The 20,410-nt window shown below is 41.3% G+C and overlaps 1 protein-coding gene across 1 annotated transcript in view; it reads left to right on the forward strand.

Annotated features, from left to right (window-relative positions):
• The window catches only part of LOC140937485 (intermembrane lipid transfer protein VPS13A-like), a 110,677-nt gene that overhangs the window by 83,253 nt on the left and 7,014 nt on the right, over positions 1 to 20,410 (forward strand). The window contains exons 72-93 of the mRNA XM_073387052.1: positions 491 to 559; positions 1,407 to 1,535; positions 2,142 to 2,275; positions 4,121 to 4,247; positions 6,094 to 6,213; positions 7,219 to 7,328; positions 8,231 to 8,387; positions 9,407 to 9,541; positions 10,042 to 10,123; positions 10,295 to 10,364; positions 11,102 to 11,207; positions 12,002 to 12,067; positions 12,544 to 12,600; positions 13,116 to 13,255; positions 14,421 to 14,502; positions 14,603 to 14,716; positions 15,235 to 15,310; positions 16,362 to 16,525; positions 17,347 to 17,392; positions 18,444 to 18,567; positions 19,319 to 19,382; positions 20,282 to 20,332. Coding sequence (XP_073243153.1) covers positions 491 to 559; positions 1,407 to 1,535; positions 2,142 to 2,275; positions 4,121 to 4,247; positions 6,094 to 6,213; positions 7,219 to 7,328; positions 8,231 to 8,387; positions 9,407 to 9,541; positions 10,042 to 10,123; positions 10,295 to 10,364; positions 11,102 to 11,207; positions 12,002 to 12,067; positions 12,544 to 12,600; positions 13,116 to 13,255; positions 14,421 to 14,502; positions 14,603 to 14,716; positions 15,235 to 15,310; positions 16,362 to 16,525; positions 17,347 to 17,392; positions 18,444 to 18,567; positions 19,319 to 19,382; positions 20,282 to 20,332 — 2,223 coding nt within the window. The remainder of the gene's footprint in view (positions 1 to 490; positions 560 to 1,406; positions 1,536 to 2,141; positions 2,276 to 4,120; positions 4,248 to 6,093; positions 6,214 to 7,218; positions 7,329 to 8,230; positions 8,388 to 9,406; positions 9,542 to 10,041; positions 10,124 to 10,294; positions 10,365 to 11,101; positions 11,208 to 12,001; positions 12,068 to 12,543; positions 12,601 to 13,115; positions 13,256 to 14,420; positions 14,503 to 14,602; positions 14,717 to 15,234; positions 15,311 to 16,361; positions 16,526 to 17,346; positions 17,393 to 18,443; positions 18,568 to 19,318; positions 19,383 to 20,281; positions 20,333 to 20,410) is intronic.

Raw genomic sequence — 20,410 nt, forward strand, 5'->3', positions numbered from 1 at the left:
GTGCGCAGCACCAAGAAACACCCTGATCATTTCAGCCGCAAACCGTTATTGCCTTTATAAAAGAGAGGAAAATTCGCGTGACCAAACAAGACGTTCGAAAAGGTCACGTGGGCTAAACAAAACATCGTTTCCCTTTAATATATGTATAGGCATCGCTTATACGCTCTAAATACAGCAAGAGACCATGGCTTTATAAACAAGAGCGATGAGAACCAAGAGCTGAAAACTGCTTCCCCAAGCAGTTAAGATCATTGCAATGGTGTGCGCAGCACCAAGAAACACCCTGATCATTTCAGCCGCAAACCGTTATTGCCTTTATAAAAGAGAGGAAAATTCGCGTGACCAAACAAGACGTTCGAAAAGGTCACGTGGGCTAAACAAAAATTCAAAATGGGCACGATGTTATTTACCGGGTGCTACTAATTTAGTGATTTTGTTAGTAAGAGTTGTGTATTTAACAGTTGACAAGTTCTCTGTGATGTTGTTGTAGTTCACAGTGTTGCTGACAGATACATCAGATCAAGTCAAACCATCCTGGATAGAAGTAAAACCAGGAGAGGTACAGTAAGACTTTTCCTTTTATCCGTAACAGCGCGTAGCATTCTCTTGCAGTATTACTGGGTAGTAAAACGTAATGGGAGTGAGAATAATGGCGCTGTTGATTTAGCTTTTATTGGATTCAGAGTATTAAAACTACTTTGGCGTGGTAAGGCCAGCATGACACAGTAGGGCTCCAATTTAAATGTTGCCTGGAGAAACATTAAATAAAAATAAATAAATAAATAAATAAATAACGATTTAGTGGTAGCACATCCACATATTGGTTCTTTGTGCCTTTCTTCAGTGCCATTCCTGGTCGAGTTGGAATTTGGAAATGTTGGTTTTTGAGGTAGAGGGTAAGTCCGGAGTACTCGGGGAGAGATTTCTCGGAGCAAGAGAGAGAACCAACAAGAAACCGAACCCACATATGACATCGCCTCCGGTACTCGAACCGGGGCCACATCGGTGGGAAGCGAGTTAGCCTGTTTCAGGGGGCGCGATCCATTCAACCAAAATTCAGACCGGTCCGATCGGGAAAAGAGGACCACCTCAAAAGGTGGACCAGTTTTTCCGAAACTTTTCCGGTTGGACCGAACCGATCCATTGAGTTTTGGACCGAAATTTCCGGAAATTTTGGTTGAATGGATCGCGCCCAGGCTCTCTGATGGTGGGGAAGACGCGAAAGAAAAAGGCACGCGAAAAGTTGGCTCCCCAGTTTCCTCCCGTTTTATTTTCGTGTTTGCGCTTTCTCAATTCAGCGGACCCGACTATCTCGGAGCCTGGAACAGGCTAAAAGCGAGTGCTCTCACCACTGCGCCATCCCTTGGTTCCCTAACTAGCGGAGGTTCATTCTTATTCTTTTTTAGTGTGTTCCATTTTGGCCGGATTCTTGTCCATCAAAGAACCTTCGCATAAAAGTCAGTGATAGTGGCGAAGTCTCACCCAGCTTTAACTTTGAACCTGATGTTACTGTAGTACTGAAAATGAACGGCAAGGTAAATGAGAGAAACGGTTAGATAGGGCAACATCCAAAGCTGGAAAAGAGGCCTAAACAATACCATTTTAGTGTTTCCATTTGCCTCTCCAGAAACGATAAAGGAGCTGGTGTGTCCCCCAGTTGTTTCTGGGATGGTTACTGGGACGCGCCGGTTAGCTATTGACCAATTTTTTTTTTCATGTCTCTTGTAACAGTCCCAGAAGTCTTTGCAAAAGTGTACTCGTTTCTTAAGTGGCGAATGGTATTTATCCGAGGGTTTGTGTTCCCGACGGGGAGCCCCTATTCTCGGCCAAGTTTAGTATTCAGTCCAAGTTCCCTACAGCAAACTGCCAACACTAGGCTTGGAAGGTTTTAGGCGTTAAAATTAACTTTGTACTGGATATTATCCATAAATTCCATATTGCATTACGTTCCTTGTTTTCACCAGATCGTGGTTCTCAAACCCTTTGTCCCTAGTCTTCCTTTTACAAGACAGCATGCACGTAATACCATACCTCATTGAAAATTAGAAAATTTTCGTCAAACTTTTAAGCAGTAGGGTAGAGCTTGCTCTTCCGGCAAATCAAAAATTCCTCGGAAAAGGTGAATGATTGTTTTGTTGTAGGTTGGAGCGGTGTGTGCTGACATGCTGACGAAAGATTCTGCTGCCATCATAATGATAACGCCATACTATATTGGCGCAGCACCAGTCAGACTGGAGAATTGCACTGAGCTTGAACTCTGCTACAAGCAACAAAGGTAATTTAATCTAATAGGCCATTTGCACCATGACGTATTTTTACTACTAAGACCAGAATAGGCAACTTTCACTACCAGAATCCATTTCGATTTTGCTTTCTTATTGAAATTTGCCAATCCCGTTAAGAAAACAGTAGCCCTAAATTGCAGAAGAAAACAACAAAGTGAAGGATTGTGGTAGTTGTAGTCAAATGACGTCATTATGCAATAGTCCGATTTGTTTCGTTTCTTCTTTCATATTTAAATTTGGTAATCCCAATTTAAATATGAAATTTGCACAAGAAAGTAAACCCCTGAAGGATTCTTGTAAGAGTTAAAGGGCGCCGTCGTGCAAATGGCCTATTCCTCTGTCAGGTCCATTGTCATCAGGTCAAAACGGTTTCCCAGAGAGGGAAGCTGCAATTCTTTTCATCCACGTGTAATTGAATTGTTGTAATCAACTTTGTTGTGCTACTAAACCCATCTCTAGTTGAAACAGGGATGGCCTTGTCCAACTTGCTGATCATCGTACCGACAAGCAATTGACGTCTTAAGAAATGAATAGATTGTCAATGCGAAAAGCCTTATGCATGCGCATGCGCCTCTATAACAATAGGCTATTTTACAGTCATGAGTTCAGTACCCTTGCCTTCAGTGGAGTGAATGTGAGGCTGAGGTTGACCTTGTTTGATATAGACCTTTTCTCTTTTCCAATGGAAATAGGCTATTTCCGAGTTCCCCCGGGCCTCTTTATCAAAACGAGGCTAAGAGCTCAGCCTTTGATATGAAAATGACTTTTCACTCTTATGCAAATAACACTCATTTTCAAAAGAAAAGTTGTGCACGTGGCCTTATTTTGAAAAAGAGGGTTTTCGGAAGTAAGAATTGGCCTATTAGGCAAGTTAGCATAAGAATAACATGATTTACATAAGAAAGCCGGAAGGTTTGTATCAGAAAAAGATCAACTCCTGCCCCGTTTCCTTCTATAACTGCAAAATGGGCTGTTTCAGTTAACAAAGCAAACACCTTCCTTCTAGTTCGTTTTTGCTTTTATGGGTATGTCCTATCGTTTTCCTTTCTAGTTTGTACAGTCAATTCCCCATAACTCGAACCCTCGCTTACTCGAACCTCGCGCTAACTCGAACCAAAATTCCCCTGGATTTGCTTCATACATTTAGTACAATTTTACCCGCAGTAACTCAAACCTCCGGGTAACTCGAAGTATTTTTTTTTGCCTTCAAATAATTTCTATATAAATTTACCCTCGATAACTCGAACCATGCTTTAAGCGCCTGACAAGTCGGAAGCAGTCGGAAATATTGAAATTATTTTAACAACCATGTATTCTTTGTCTTTACGTTTTTGTCAGTTCGGTCTTGTATTTATCAAGCTTTGAAGTGTGCATGTTACTTACATTCATTCCCCATCCCAATTCCTTATTTACGCTCATTTGCTTCGAACTCCTAACTCCAACTTCCGCTAACTCGAACTTTTTTCGATTTCCATATAAGGTTCGTGTTATCGGGAGTCGACTGTAATCGGTATAGGCTACTGATGGATAAGAAAGGTTGAGGAGAATGTGCTAAAAGTAGGTGTCTCCTCTTAGCTGAAGGTTTCCCCTCTGCTAGATATTCTAGTCACACGTTAATAAGGTTTATTCAACTTTATTCAAAATTTGTCAACCACTAAACTTCGGTTGGCACTCTGCCATAGCTTAATAGAAGGCGTGTTATCTGTTCCTCTGACTCTTCCCTACACTGTCACAGTGCACGTTTGTCTTGTGAATGTAACAAAAACTGAAAATCGTTTCCAACTACATGATAACAACAGGTTGTTTTTTATTTCCTAATTTTTTCTCTTGTTTAGTTGCAAGGAACATTGTCTGCATCCTAACCAGTGTGTTCTGTTTACATGGGATGAGCCTTCAGCTACCAAAGAATTCGTCTGGTTTGTTAAAGGATCTAAAAATTTCATCACAACGGACTTGTCAAAGGTGGGCAACTTGGAATATCTGCTGGTTTTTTTTGTTTTTTTTTTGTGGGGGAGGAGATTTTTGCATGTTCTACCACAAACTGATTTAAACCATTCTAATTGATTCATAACATGTGCAAAGTTACTGTTCCGCTGTAATTAAGCACTCTCTAAAAGACAACATTGGGAGCCAGTGTTTACTTATCATGGGAGTACTTTTGTCTATAGCTTTCTGTATCTCCTTTCTCGCCAAAATCATTTCTATACAGTAGTGATACCTCTTTAATACACGAACCAAAGAAGCGGACTGGAATATTTGCATTGTTGAGGTGTCCATCAAATGAGGTGTTATATTTAGAGCAGTTAAAGTGCCCATCACCTAAAATTTTATATTTTTTAATGAGGTTAAATATATATTTATTTAACAGAGTTAACAACAAGGAGCGCGAGCGTGGTCAGCGGTCAGTCGTTTGGCTCAAGCGCGGTCAGCCTTGCTTGCATCGCCTCCATGTGCTCACTACAGTGTTTTCGTGGCGGCCATTCTCTTCGTTTAGCCTTTGGATCATTCTTTTACACCCATTTCTTCCCTCCCCCCCTTAATTCTTCCACTGTTAAATCAGTGTGACGGGTGCCTGGTTCCATTGGCGTGGGGGCTCATGGCGGGAGGGCGCGGGTTTGCCAGCCATGGGGGCGTAACTCTGTCTAGGGGCTGGCCGTGCCTAAGGTGGAAGCCCCTGGACATCCCGGGCACCCACCTCCACTAGCGACGCAGTTGTTAATCTGAAACTATACCTTATTAAAATAACTTCCGCGAAAAAATTTTGCCATTTCAACAAAACGCGATTTTTTAACCAATTTTTGAAGTCCACATTTTTGCGGTACACCCGCGCCGCTGATCACGCAAACTAGCAGACTCATATATGACGTCATGTGACGTAAATTAAGGAACTCGCATTACCTTTCCTTCACCAGGTGTACACAAAAAAGATCAATTAGAAGTAAGGATTGAATCACAATGTCTTCGCAAGAAGAAAATTTGTCTGAAACAGAAAAACCTACCAGAACTTTTAATGTTTTCCTGTCGATAAAGTCACGTGTTCCTTAAAGTACGTCATACCCCGAAAGAAGACTAAGACGAATGGTGTGCCTACATGGCGGCAAATTTGAACGTTTTTAAAAAATTCCAAAAAAATCGTCTTTGGTTCAAATCGCAAAATTTTTTCGCAGAAGTTACTTTAATAAGGTGTAGTTTCAGATAAGAAAATAAAAAATTTTAGGTGATAGGCACTTTCAACTACGTTGGCTTGGTACGTTCAATACAACAGATGTGGGTTCCAATTTAAGGGATGTCTTTTAGAAATAGCCACCAGGGGAGGTTACCACCAAAGATTTTTATGCCCCTAGTCTTCCTAGTGTTTTTTTCTTTTACATCTCACAAAAGTCAAATCATTAAGGGTGCTGTGAGACGTGGCCTACGCTTTTTCGTCCTTAAACAAAAAGTCTATAAGGTCTAATCATCTGTACCTTCCCCCCAGCTATTTTAAGACTCTGAGCCTGAGTACTGCCTGGAATCGTATCCCAGCATAATCAGTCGGCGGTTCGACCAAATCATGTTTGTTTGTTGGTTTTCTTGTTTGGTTTGGTGATGTTTCTTTGCGTCACGTGATCGTTTGTGTATCCCCTCTCCCCTTCGTCTATCCAAAGAGAACATGAGTCGTTAAACGACCACCGTTTCTCTATAAAGTGGTTTCACCTTTTTAACCTACACTTCCCAAACTGTTTCATGTATTATTTTCGCGAAGTAAACATTTGTATAGACAAATGCAAGTAGTATTGCTTACAACGTGTTCATTCTTTTCTATTTTTAGTCCGGTCATAACGAATTTGAACATGATGGCAAGAAGTACTACTGGGCTGCTTTCCTGGACGGGCTTCAGAGAGTGCTTTTGATCATTGATGACTTCACGTTAGCATACAGAGCTCAAGTGGTAAGGGATTGCTTTATCCTATTACATCGATTAGTGGGGCGAAATGTTATTATCGTTCAAATAATTTTTTTTTTGCAATAACAGAGCAATTTCTCGCGCGCTGATTGGTCGACAGATATGGTCGATGATCGATGAGAGTAGAGACCGTGGAAGTGACGTGGTGGCGTAATTTAATTTTCTCTCGCGCGCGCGCCCGCGGTTTTCCGAAAAAAGTTACTTCGTGTTGCTACGTGTATTAGTAAGGTGTTTCATCAAAATTGAGAAAGTTAATACTGGGTAAATTTAAAAGTATTGACTGATAATACTCTGAAAACGAGGGTGATCATTGGAAAATCGTTGGAAGAAAACGGAAATGTACAATCATAATTGTTTTTCTATTTTTCTGGGTTTCTTGCACTGTACACCAGAGGTAAAGTAAAGCTAAGTTTTTACGCGTGATTATTGTTCTCAATATCTAGCTTTAAAACTTACCGTGTCGTCTTGATATACATACATAAATGCTTTACTGAACACTTCCCTCTTCAGCGTCAATTACAAAAATGAATTCAAACATATAATAAAGTAAAAAGATTGACAATACATGTTATTTAAAAATTACAAATTATTTAAAGTATCATTCCCTCCCATATGCATATATAACAATCGTCCCTCTTAACCCGAACCACCTTAACAGTTACTCTGAAATTATTAATTATTATTAATAATTATTCCCTCGCATGTTTATAACTCTCTCTCTTAAATTTGTCTAGAAGTGTCCCTCTAAGCTTATTCTAAAACTATTAACATCAATGGTTAACTTAGCATTGTTGTCTAAATTATTCTAAATGTTGACTATCCTATAGTGGAATGTTTTCTGCCCGGTAACAGACCTAAATAAAGGGATATTTAGCATCTGTGAATTTCTGGTTTTATTTCTGGTCTTACATGATCGTTCTTACCCTTTTTAGAAACGATACGCGCTGTAAAATATCTTTATTATCTTTATCTTTATTTATTTCTTTCAAGGAACAAAAAGAGCGAACATCACAGCGTATCACTTTGGATCTTCATAGTGTTGGCTTATCCCTTGTTAATGACGAGAAGAGCATTGAGGTCTCCTACATTGGAATCAGACCGTAAGTTAGTTTTTGATTCTTTCTTTTTTTATTATTCTTCTTTAGTATCGTCGTAGATCAGTTAAAGTGTGACATTTTGCTGGTTTTGAGGTTGTTACCTCAAAACCAAACGGACAACTTGAGCGCGTGTCAGACGTTTTCAAATCAAAGGAATTTTAGGTCTGAAACGAAGCTCAACCGTGAACCATGTTCAAGGCTCTAAATGGTCTCTCTCCTTCCTATCTTAGTGGTATCATTTCTTTCTGCAACCCAGTTTGCAATCTTAGAAATAAGGAAAACAAGCTACCAAACCATGAACAGGCTATCTTAAACGTAGTTTTGGGTACCAGCCTCCCGCCTAAAATATTGATTGTAAAATTAGCCAGCATTTTAAATGAGCAGGCTTACACGTAGGATCAAGGAAACTAGTAATTTTAATTATACTATTGTGATACATACTGGTGATTTTACCGTGTCAAAACATGCGTTATGTATGTAGGTAGGTAGGTCTACTTTAAGGGGCGATCCCGCACCTATTTGAAAGATTGTTTTTGATTAGCTGGAAAAAAAATAGGGATTGTCACATGATAATGCCTCTATCCCTGAAAACAATGGAAGTGCAGATAAAAGGGGACCAGTGAAATAAGAGGTTTAGAACGGTGCAGGTCTACTGACTTAAAGTGGAATACAGCACCCTCACCCCACCACCCCCTGTCCCCCACCCCACCCCACTGAGTATGTGCTGAGAAACGCCCGGTCTCTTTGAAGAGAGCTTTAAGTGCTCTTTAAGTTCAAAAGAATGTGATGTTAATGACGAGGTGTCATATAACAGAGGTGTTGTCTGAGGTCAGCTACCATTGTTTTGTGCCTTGATAAACACCTTTGGGAGTAGACGAATACTGAATTGTAGACTATGCATATAGGAGTGATGTTATCTGGGAGGAGCAGAAGAAAAAAGGAAGGTGGAAGGCCCTGAAAATGCGGCTCTGTGATGAGCTGGAAGCCGCTTGGACAAAAATAAGACAGGATGAGGCCGTGGGAGCTTCGACTAGTTACACCTTCAAAAGTGGAGACCTGGAGGTAACTGACAATGATATTGAGACAAAAGCCTGGTTTCGATAAAATCGCTTGACAAAAATTGACTTCACAGAGTTATATTGATCTGTAAATAGTTTTATCATCATCATTATTATTATTATTATTATTATTATTATTATTATTATTGAACTGTACATAGCTTTATTTTATTTCATTTTATTTTATTACTGACATATTCTCAGATTTTTTTACTGCAGATAGATATTTTATTCTGTATCTTAGTGTTTTTGTTTTCCTGTTTTCGTTTTTTTTGCTTGTGGCAATACCTGTAAATAGCGATGCTTGCAATACTGTAATGAGTTAAGTGTATTAGACCACATTGAATAAAAAAGGTTACTTACTTACTTACTTATCGTCTGAAAGGCGTGTTCGCCTCTTAGGCTATGTTCACACTATACCCGACACGAAAATCTATCGTGTATGGTATGAACACCTATACGATAAGTGGCTCTCTACTTTAGAGATGAGCGCGGCGAAGATTCGCTCCGTTACAGAAATCGCGCCGGAATTACCGTTCTTGTGTGTGAACAGAGGCCCTATCCGGTAGGGTTTTTGAGCCGGCGCAAAAGCTATCCGCTATACTGTGAACATAGCCTTAATCGTTTTTGGATCACTGGGACGCTCGAGACCATCCGGACGTTCATAGAGGAACTGGTCTAAATATGGACTTCATTCTATGTTCCAAATAGACTGCTATATTATACAACTATTCCCCGAAGGGGAGGGTGTATTAGTGGATAGATACCGAGGAGCGAAGCGTCAAGGTGTATTTCTAGTGCTATGTACTAACTTTGAGGGGGATAGTTGTTTTATTATTTACCAAAGTAGTCGGATAAAAATTTACAAAGTTTTTTTTTGTAAATGAAATACGTCCCTTAGTAAGAGCTTTGTTGACGAAAATTGTTTTGCTCTGCTTTGGGCCTCATGGCTTGTGTACTCCTTATATAACCTTTTACCTTCATCTTCTTAATCAAATCTCTCCCCTCTTTGCATATTTCTAGGTTGACTTTCATTTGATGGAGATTATACGACCCTCCCGTCGGCCCATCAGACGTTCATTCACGCCAGGGGTATCCCTTGAATACGCAGCGTCGCCGAATGAACTGGAATTTTTTGCGAAAATTAACGCGGTTCAGGTGTGTAAAGACAGCAGAAGAGGGTTGTAAGTGCGCGTAAAGAGAATCCTAGACTTCCTGTCAGTCGATCTCTCAATGCGGTCACGCAGCCAATAAGATTAAAGAACATTTGGAAAAGTATGAGAGAATCCAGGAACTGAGAAATGTAAAGACTAAAAATTGGTGATTGGTAATTGGTAATTGGTCAGTGTCAATTTTGGGTGTGATCGGACCGACACTCCACAATAATTCGCTCTAATGTCACCGCCAACCTCCCCTCCCCGAGGACATGATTTACATAACTGGGCGTTGATGATACTTGATACTAATGCTGATCCAGACCTTCAGATAACGGGGGGGGAGGGGGGGGGGTCATCCAGACCTTCACCTTGAGATAAGGGGAGCGGTCTGAAAAAAAACATTTTTTCGGCCCCTCTTAGTTTGGTCTAAATATAAGGGGGGCGGGCCCCCGGGCCCCTCCCCTTGATCCGCCGGTGCTAATGTTTGTTGCCCATCTACAGATTGACAGCCAGGTACCAGATGCCACATTCCAAACTGTTCTATATCCTGTACCGCCTCCGAAATCTCTGGCTGCGGAAAATGGTAAGGGTAGACTTTAACCTTTGAAAGAGTTAACAAAAGGTCTTAAGCTGTTTAGTATGGAGTCCTCCTAACAGTACTGCAGTACTGTTGGGTCGTCATTTCAAAGTAGCTGAAAGAAAGAAATAATGTTTGCTGCTATTTGTTGCGATGTTCATTTCTCATTTATTGTAGCACCAAAGCCCTACATTGAATTGAGCCTGAGGACTAAACAGGAAGAGCATTCTCACGTGCAGGAAATAAAGTAAGTCTTTGTAATGGAGGCTCGTGTTGTGGTTTGGCATTGCATACTGCTATTTTATTCTATGCTGTGAATAATACACCCAATCAGTTTACTGGAAAGCCGTTGCATTTTTTGCTGCATACCTCAGGTTGCAATCAATGGTAATTGTTCCGAGGGCGTCAATTGAAGGGGGCGAATCGAAATATTAAGAGTAAAAACACTTCTGGGATATTCCACAGTGAACCATTCAAAAGCGGCGCTGCATAACGTAGGATTCTCCTCTGTTCCTTTACCAATAGAGCGTTTTCACATGGCGTCCCAGCGGCCATATTGGTGTTCCAAAACAATGAAAGGGCGGCCATGTTGGTGTACCAAGACAACCTTGAGGGAGTTGAACTCTTTTCTTATGTAAATGCTTTCTTTTGTTCCAATAAATTAGCATAGATGCTGGCCACGTGAGTGAAAACGCTCTCTACATCATGTAATAGAAGCAGTATTACGGAGCTTAAGCAAAGACGTTTCTGAGCGATGCACGTTAACCGGAAGTGAGACCTTCTCCCTTTTTATATACCTCGACACTAACAAATTTCTATTGATAATTTTCTTTTCCCTTATAAAGACGATTTACCCGAGAATTTGAACCAAACCACTGCCCATTGATGGAAAAAGTCTACTTCCGGTTGACGTCCGTCCCTCAAAAACGCTGTTGCTTATGCTCCGAATTAATTTGCCCAATTCATTTATGATTCCCATACCAGGTACTTCAAGGTTCTCATTCAAGAGATGGATGTCAAGGTTGATATGGGCTTTCTTATGGCACTCATGGGACTCTTTTCTTCGGACGCCATCGATCGGAGCCAAGAGGTGAGCGTGTCGTGAGAGATAGTTCCAAGCTGCCTGCTTATCCCACTGTTTTTTTTTTGTGTAGGGGGGGCGGAAGGGGGGGCATTTCTATTTACATTGCTTCGAGAGTTGTCGTGAGGTTGATTATCCTAGCTTTTGTTTCGACGACTCCTATCGCATGGTCGTCCATTTATTGCTAGTACTTTCGTACGGCTTTTGGGATTTGCGTTTATTCCTTTTTTTCGTCAATTTTAACCAAACACAAGAAATTGTTTTTTTGCGGATATCCAAGCCGTTATCCCAGCTCTGAGAGGGAGCTGAAAAGAAAGACGAAGCTTTTTTATCAACTTAGAGGTGCTTGAATACCCCATGAAGCACTCCGAGTATGTTGAAGTAGTAAAGCAAGAAAAAGATTCGTAAGATTTTGTTGTAATTTTGATCGGGTGGTGTGCATGTCATTTGAGAAGGAGAAGTCTTATTTGATCACGTCACTAATACGCTCGTACGCCACTCGGTTTGTTGTACAAGATACGATACGAGTTGCAGGCTCGTCATAACCACACCTTGGGCTACAAAATGCCCCTTTAAAAGTAACTCCATTTTCTCAGCGTTTTTTTTTGTCTGTTTGCTTGTTTATGTTTTGTTTGTTTACTTATTTTTGTATCGTGTGAAATCCGTTAAGTTGTAAAAGTATGGGGTGTTTTTATAAACGAAGTGCTGGATAGATTAATGTAAGGTAATAGAAATGATTAATTAACGGGAAAAGCCGGGTGTGAATACCTTTTACATCTAACGACGTTTTGTTTGCTTTTCAGGCTACTCAGTATTCATTAGACAAAAAGCGTGTCCATGACAAGTTAGGAGAAGCTTTCGCTGCACAGGTGTGTATTGTTGTATGTGCAAAATCAGAAAGAGTTTGACGTCAACGAACTAGCCTTAACCAGTTCTCGCAGCCGATTCTTATACCCTCAAGTTTCATTGTTCTCTATCCTATTAGTAGATGAGTTTCTGATAATTCAAATAAACAAGGCCTCTACGCCATTAGGAGCACTTTTAATGGGAAAATGAGGAAAACTTGTTCGGGCCTTTTCTAAACACTTCTAAATACTTTTTTAAGGCCTCACCAAAGCCATGCTCACCTCATCATAGTTAACTGTGCGGTCAACTTTTTTTGCCATGAGAATTTCAGTGCATATTTCTGCTTATTTTTTATTTTTATTCTTGTTTCACTAAGGCACACAGCATTCATCCCTTGAAATCAGTGTCTTATGTATTATGAAAACCAGTTCTCCTTGTAAAAATATGAATAACTTTATCCCATAGCCTTTTCGAAGTATTCGTCTTGCTTTGGTTTCAGGCCGGCTTGAGCGATGGAAGAAATTTCTTCGACTATTTCCACTTGTCACCTCTGAAGGTCAGTTAAGCTTTTTCTACGATCTTTTTTTATGGTATTCAAAATATCCACTGCAAATAAGTCGTTCATGTTTGTTTTCGTAAATAAACTTCTCTTATTCTTACCCTTCGTTAAACTTAAAATGAAGGTACCAGCAAGTCCTCGGTTCATTGTTTACAACTTTTATTATCTAGTTTAGGATATTTTTGGATACTTTTGGAACCCGTGCGTTGTTGCTAGGAAATATCGTCATTTTGAAGATCCTGGTTAATGCATGCTGCAAGTGTTCTAGTGGACTGAATGAAATGCCCACCACACAAATTTTCACTGTATAGATGTAAATGCTGTTATTGTGAATGTAGGAATTTGTCTAGTAGTCTTAGTACTTTGCCAATGCGACAAATGTCCTAATGCTGTGGTCAAAATCCAGTCTGAGAATGCAAAGTATAATTGCCTGTCAACGACCTCTTTCAAACTTGCACTGCGCTGCTTTCTCAGGAACGAACTTCGTCCCTTTTCCCGTTGTTAATTCGCAGGTTCATGTGAGCTTCTCTCAGCTGGGTGGAGCCGCTGCAGGTGAAGATAAGTCACAGACTCATATTGGCAACAGCTTTCTGAGTCTGTTGTTACAAAGCGTGGGTGTAGCAGTCACTGAGGTGCAAGATGTGGAGTTTAAGTGAGCAACTTAAATCTCTTTACCCTATTTTAAATAGAAAAGATCATCAAATTATACAAAACCTGCGGGGCCGGCGGTATCGTAAGCGCGAGCAAAGTTTTTGCAGAGGAGCTTCGAAGCCGTGCGGAGAATGGGAAGGAGACGCCGAGACGCTTTGGAATTTTCTCGTGCTTTCGGCGCTCGCTTCTCGCCGCTTCGCCGCCAGAACTCTCAGACGCGCAAAAACGATTCCGCTAGTCACACAGGCTATCAAAGAAGAGTTATCAGTTGTCTCTTGAAGCAGTCACCCTGAATTTAGATCGCGACGTTCTGTTGTTACTGCAAGTGGTCTTTAGGCAATGAGGTCGTTGAATGATTACGCTTTGTCTTTTGTAGGGTCGCCCTTGATTGGTGCATCTCAATCCTCATCGTGTTTGCGAGATAAAAAGTTGCCCCTTGGCGCTCCGCTAATGTAATATTCTCCTCTCGTGTTTTTCAACCGTAGATACACACCCAGCAGAAATTTCTTCACAGCTTTGGGCACAGAGTTATGGTTTATTTGCGAGTTGTCCATTTTGTGTAATTCTTCCAATTACTTTATTATCATCATCTTTATCTCGATTAGGTTGGTAAAAGCCGGCTAGGCAACACACCAACAACTTACAAAATAAAGAAGTAAAAATTACATGCAACAATTAGTAGAATAAAGAATAAAAAAATCGGTTAAAGTAGTTCTTGAATTCATCATGAGACGAGTTGAGACAGAACTTAACTTTAGTATTATAATAGGGACTCAGGGCTCGAAGTTAACTTTTTAGCACACTTGCAAAGTTTTGCTAGTAAGATTTTTTTCCACTAGCAAACTGGTGAGACGACTCTCAAATTCTTTTCCTTCGCTTCGGAGACATAGATGATTCTAACTCGCAAACGTTTGCTGGTGGATATTTTTCTCACTTGCAGATTATCAAAATTACTCGCATTTTGCGAGTTTGCGAGCGTTAATTTCGAGCTCTGGGACTGAATTATCCTTTTTTTCGGATTTAGTTAACTTTCGTGTGGAATACATGAGCTTTTCTCCTAAACCACTTTTTCACATGCTTTTTTTCCCATATTTATTCAGTCTACAACTACTGAAAGTAGGCTGTCGATTATTTAAGGGAATTTTAAATGTGCTTTGCATTTTTAGGCTTGCGTATTTTGAAATAGAAGACAAAGTTTACACTCAACAGCAGTTGATCCAAGTGGCTGTAAAACATTACACCAGTCAGGTAACGTTTCGGGTTGCTTTATCCCCACTTTTAACACCGACAGTTCAGTTTGATTGTCAAAATTTTCAGTAACCTCAAATATTGTGACCGTTGTTATTAGGCATTGAAGCAGATGTACGTGTTGGTACTAGGACTGGATGTTTTGGGGAATCCATTTGGTTTGATCACAGGTCTCAAAGAAGGGGCCATCGACTTCTTTTACGAGCCCTACCAGGTAAGATGTGCCTCGTTCCCAGAGTTCGCTTAGCAGGGACAAATTGGAGAGAACCCTTGGAACGAGGTTGGGTTCGAGGAAGTACAGAGCTTTAGATTCTGAGACGAGAGCCACTACGAGTACGAGATTTTCTCAATACTGAGTATCGCTCACGCGTGAACCAGCGTCATTTTGGCTGGAAAACATGATAGCTGTCGTCATTCTTCTACGACTTTTAGCGAAAATGTCGTGGTGGCGGGAACAAGTTATCAAATGTAAGAAGCTCTATCATTTTGCTATCGGGAGAGGCTTAACTTCCTTCAGTATAAATAACCGTACTAACTTTTTTGGTACAAAAAAGTAAAATGAAGCTTTCCGAGGTGTCTTTTATTGAGAACACGCGTAAAAAAACTTTAAGTTAAATCTCGTACTCGTACTAGATACTTGTTCTCGTCCTCAAATCTGAAGCTCTTTAATATTACGCGTTACACAGCTGAGCCCTGGAAGTCTGTTGACTGGTTGCTTATTATGCTCTGTAGGGTCTTATTCAAGGTCCTGGTGAATTTGCAGAAGGCCTGGCGATTGGAGCCCGGAGTCTCTTTGGACACACCGTAGGTACGTCCACTATAGCTACAATTTACGAGCTAAAACGTCCAGTAGACCTGCACCGTTCTAAACCTCTTATTTCACTAGTCCCGTTTAATCTACACTTCCATTGTTTTCAGGGATAGGGACATTGTTATGTGACAGTCCCTATTGTTTTCCCAGCTAATCAAGAACAATCTTTCAGACAGGTGCGGGATCGCCCAAAACGTCTGCGAGGCTTATAAATAGAGAGTAGGGAGCTTAAGCAGAAGCGTTTTTGAATGAAACACGTCGACCGGAAGTGGACTTTTTTCCTTTCTTGGGCAGACTTTTTGGCCAAATTTCTGGGCATTTTGTCTCAATAAGAGAAAAGACAGTAGCGTCAAGACATGTTAAAAGGGAGAAGGTATCACTTCCGGTACTTGCGGCGCTCAACTAACACCTTTGCTTAAGCTCCCTAATTTTTCGTGAGAAACGTTTGCAAGACGGAGGTTAGTGCCGAGAGCATCTTCCATCATCTTCCTTACCTCACTAAACTTTTTTGTTGTGTTTATTTAACGGGGGAATTTGTGTTGTAGGTTTTATAAACGTGTTGCCCTGTGGCAAGGAAAGGTTACAGGTCGGCATGTATTGGTCGGAAATAGCAAGTGTTAAGGGCTTGAAACGTTACCTCTTAGTCCACAATGCAGGCTTATTTTTGAGCGGGCGGAAGCTAATTGTTTATCGTCGAAGTTACGCGGTCGCCATCTTTGATTTTACCACTGTGGAAGACGTGGGAGAGTACAAAAAGCAGCCCTTGGCGCATGGGTTTGGGAGAGATAGAAAAGTGGGGGGGGGGGGGGGGGTGGAGGGGCGAAAAAAAAAAAAGAAAAAAATGACTCGCCCAACTCTTTGCTATTCTTTTGCAATTCTACATGGCCTTTACGTCAGCAGAAATATTCGCCTACTTGAAGAAAACTCCTGTAACGTAGGCTAGGTAGCAACTCCAATAGTAAACCCTGATGTCCCTTTTTTACTTCCTTGACGCAGCATCAGGGGGGTAGTTTTTAGAAAGTAAACTTCCGTTTTTGTTTGTTATCAGGTGGTGCAGCTGGCGCAGTCTCACGCATTACTGGTACGCTGGGAAAAGGTATCGCAGCACTCACAATGGACGACAAATACCAACAGGAGAGGAGACAGGCTATGGGAAAGAAGCCTGTCAATGTCAAGGAAGGACTTACCAGGGGTGGCAAGGGACTGCTCGAGGTGGGACTTTTACCAAATGTTGTTATATCCATGTTCGCTGTTAATACCGTGCTCTTTGTTTGCTAGTTATTGCATTACTATCACAGTAAAAGAGAGGAGACTATTCTGCAACTATTTCAAATTGTTTGTCTTGATCCATCTGTGTCTAGTGAAAGAGATGACCAAGTAAGCGAAATCTGAGATAGGGAAGATTCATCCTTCCAGACTCCCATCTGCCGCTCACTCTTTTCAGCACCTTTCTGTTACCCCATTTCTAATCATGTGATGGTGCTTTAGGCAGTAGCGTCACTGGTCATCTCGAGATTTTAAATGGAGCAGACAGTTAGCTTTAATTTCAAAATGTGGATTGCCACAGTCGCTGTTTTGAAGTTGTTAGCAAGGTGATGTAGAGGGGAGGGGTAGCCCCCACCTTTTTTTCTCTGAAATTGACCTTAAATTTTAAAACATTATTATTAAATTTGTTTTGTGGAGCCTAGTGTTTCCATACAGATGCTCTCAAAGTATTTTTGACGCCATTTGAAAGACCTGTATAGCTACCAAATCTCTCGGACCCCCTCTTTACTGAATTTTTTGGATCCGCACGCCTGGCTATAGTCAACTCTCGCCTTGCGGACACCCCGCTATAACGGAAATAAACTCACTAACTCAAGTTCCCTACAGTGTCCGCTATAAAGGGAGCTGGCTGTATTTTACCAGTAACATATTGAAAAATGTGGTCTTATTGGCCGAGGATGCTTTCTTGTATAACTCACCCACTCTAGGGATTGGAAAAGAGTCACTTAGTTAGCAGGCTGTTGAATGTGTTTTTGTTGTGATTCCAGGGTGTTGTAGGCGGTGTGACTGGCATAGTCACCAAACCAATGGAAGGTCAGTAGATCCTAATGAAAGAATAATCACCTTGTTTATTGAGGCTTTTTTTATCAGTGCTATGTAACTTGTGGGTAAAGACAAGTTTTCCTTGCGTCAACTGTCAACAAATACCGTAGGAAAATGTGTTGGCCAGAGAGTTTTAAGCACGGTTAAAACAACTATTGAACCTCCAGTTTCCTTGAATTCTCACAGGGAAAATTAGGAATTTGCGGGATGTTTTGAGTACAAGTGAAACGGATGGAAAATACTAAATTTTCGAGGATTTGCCGTTTTTGTAAGATTATTGTTAAATGAGGCTTTCTTGCCATGGATCATGCCTTATTTGAGGGATACTTGTCGAAGAAGGGGTAATTAATAGATAGCTCTACGCTGAATGGAAACTTAAACTGTGAAAACAAATGTACGTCAACTTAACATTTCAAGTCCATTTCCTTTTTTGTTTGAAGAAAAAAATACCTTTCGCTCTTAAATTTTCCCAGGTTCCCCATTTTCAATAATTACCTCGCCTTTCGGTTAGTGGCCATTTTCTAGTGACGCGTGAGACTAAGTCGGTATTGTAGCGAATAGCTCTGTGGGACTTTTTTAGGAAGCTATCGCTTCTTTTATTGGCTGTTACTTGCCTAGTCCCTGTGCGGCGCCTTCCCAGGCCTTCGCGGTCAATGCATTTCGGTGACGTATCCAAGACGAACGGCCGGGAGACAAAAACTCGCTCGGACCGCGTGACCCGAAACGCATTGGCTGCGAGCTATAATGAGGCCTAGGGACTAGGCGTACGGGTTTCTGACGGCTATGTAATGCTAATGAGCCCCATTGAGGGCGAAACAGCCGTCCATGGCTGCCGCTGCCGAAGTGCTCTGGTTTTACGCGCGGCTAAGGTACTGGCCGAACCGCGGAGTTTCGTAGTGCGTGCCTCCTCGCTCAGTAACCCTAAAATTTGCCCAGTGTTGTATTCCTGAGAGTGGATAATTTTTGGGGGGGATGGGGTATGGAGACATCGACTCCGTTCTTTTCGTTAAGTGTTTTGTTGAAGTGTTTATGTTTTCTCCAGGTGCAAAGGAGGCTGGTGCAGCTGGATTTTTCAAGGGACTGGGCAAGGGTGTAGTAGGAGTGCTGGCTCGTCCAGCGGGAGGAATTGTGGACTTCGCAAGTAGCACGCTGGAAGGAATTAAGGGGTGAGTCCTAAGCGTAAGATTTATATGTATATTTTTGTTAAGATTTATATGTATTTTTTTGGACTGACTGGCATTTGTTTCTTTTCAAGTTAGTTATCGGGTTCCGAGAATGTGCAGCTCATTATGACAGTACCTTTGGGCATACTTCTCATCGTCTACTTTCTAACTGCCATGGTTTTGCAGGGTTGTCACTAAGATTTCCAGTTTGCGGGTAAATGCAACAAGTAGGCGGGGAATCAAACAGCTAGGAATTTCTTTGGGTTCTATTTTTCTTTCATTTTCCTTTAAAAGTAACAGGGGAAGACGTTCATAGTAGCTGGGGAAATCCCCGGCCCCTGCCTCTTAATGACAGCCCTGGTTTTGATTTGTTTACTGTAGTAAAAGGACAAGAGTACAAAACAGCTTCAGCTTCTCCCAATTGTTCCCTCTTTTGAGTGACAAAGTCCAGCCTGTTCTTCTTCCAAGTTACCTTTTTTACGAAGAGACCACAGTACCCGCTTAGTATTATTTGCCTGAATCTGCGAACGGACAAGATAAAGGGAAACCAGTGTTCTCATTGGCTATCCCAGCGGGAAACTGCCCACCTACCCCTCCCCTAAGTGAGAAGTAAGTGTTAATGTTGGCTTAAGGGAGGGGTAGGTGGGCAGTTTCCCAGAAACGTATAAACTACTTAAAAAGATTGCCCTCGCTGCCCCAAGATCTTTTGACCTCCATTGTTGTTTAATGGAAATTTCTTTATTCGTTGTTGCAGTTCTGCCAGCACAGGGAGTGAAGTACGCCGACTCAGACCACCAAGATGCTTTTACGCTGATAAGGTAAGCAGAATTATCCTAGTTTATTTGCCGTTTAAAGTGGTTATGTCACGACGATATTGCTGTTTTAGGTAAACTCTGTGCTGAAGTCATAACTTAGTGCCTTTTTACCCTTACACAAAATGCTGCCGCAGAGTTATGAACAAGATATCAAAACGAAATTTTATTGGGGAGCTCTTACGACAATATTTTTTGGTTAGTTTCAATCCATGTTCATCCTTGCCATCCATTACAACAGACGACAGGAAACAGCAGTTTCAAAGCCTATATATCGGCATTCTCTTTTCGGGGAGGATCAAAGATCGGACTCGCAGACGGCGTAAATCGGGATTGAAGTTTTAAGACGGTATCGAAGTTCGTAAAGGAAGGGAAGAACTGGACCTCGTTTGTTTACGTCCTTCTTAAGACGTTGCATCAGGTAACTTCACGTCTTGATCGCACAGTCAGAGACAGCAAAGAAATGAGCCAGAGAGTGTGACGCACTCGCAAAACTTTGTTCTGCTTATGAAAACCTGTTGCTTTTTTGATCGCATTTCTACCCTTTTCGTACATCTTCATCTCCCTAATAAAAAGTTCAGCTATTGGGTCGAAAAAATGGAAACAGTTGTTGAGTGATCGTGGCGATGGCAGAAACATCCATCGCTGAAATAGACTTCAGTTCCTTCAATTCTATTTTAAGCCTGATTACTATGTAATTGCGAGGATCGTTTAAACGGGGTGCACCGGAAGTGGTGTCCTCTACCTCCAAATAAATGGTTTTTCCTCAAGGACAAGTGTGTAACCAAGCACTCTTGTCCTCCGGGCAAGTTAACAGTGACTAGGTTGGAAAGACAATTTTACGATAACTGGGGAAGTTAAGGCCCCTCAAAGCAATCCCTTTATTTTATGCGTTCGCTTTGCAGGTGATTAAGCCGTACAATGCACATGAGGCCCAAGGAAATGCAGTTCTTCAGGTAGAGTTACGCTTCCTTTTACCGTGTAACCCGAATGATCTAGTTTTATTATTATGTTTTTGCAAGTTTTAGCTTCAA

This window comes from Porites lutea, chromosome 5 (genome assembly GCF_958299795.1).
Source record: "Porites lutea chromosome 5, jaPorLute2.1, whole genome shotgun sequence".
Classification (NCBI taxonomy): Eukaryota; Metazoa; Cnidaria; class Anthozoa; order Scleractinia; family Poritidae; genus Porites; species Porites lutea.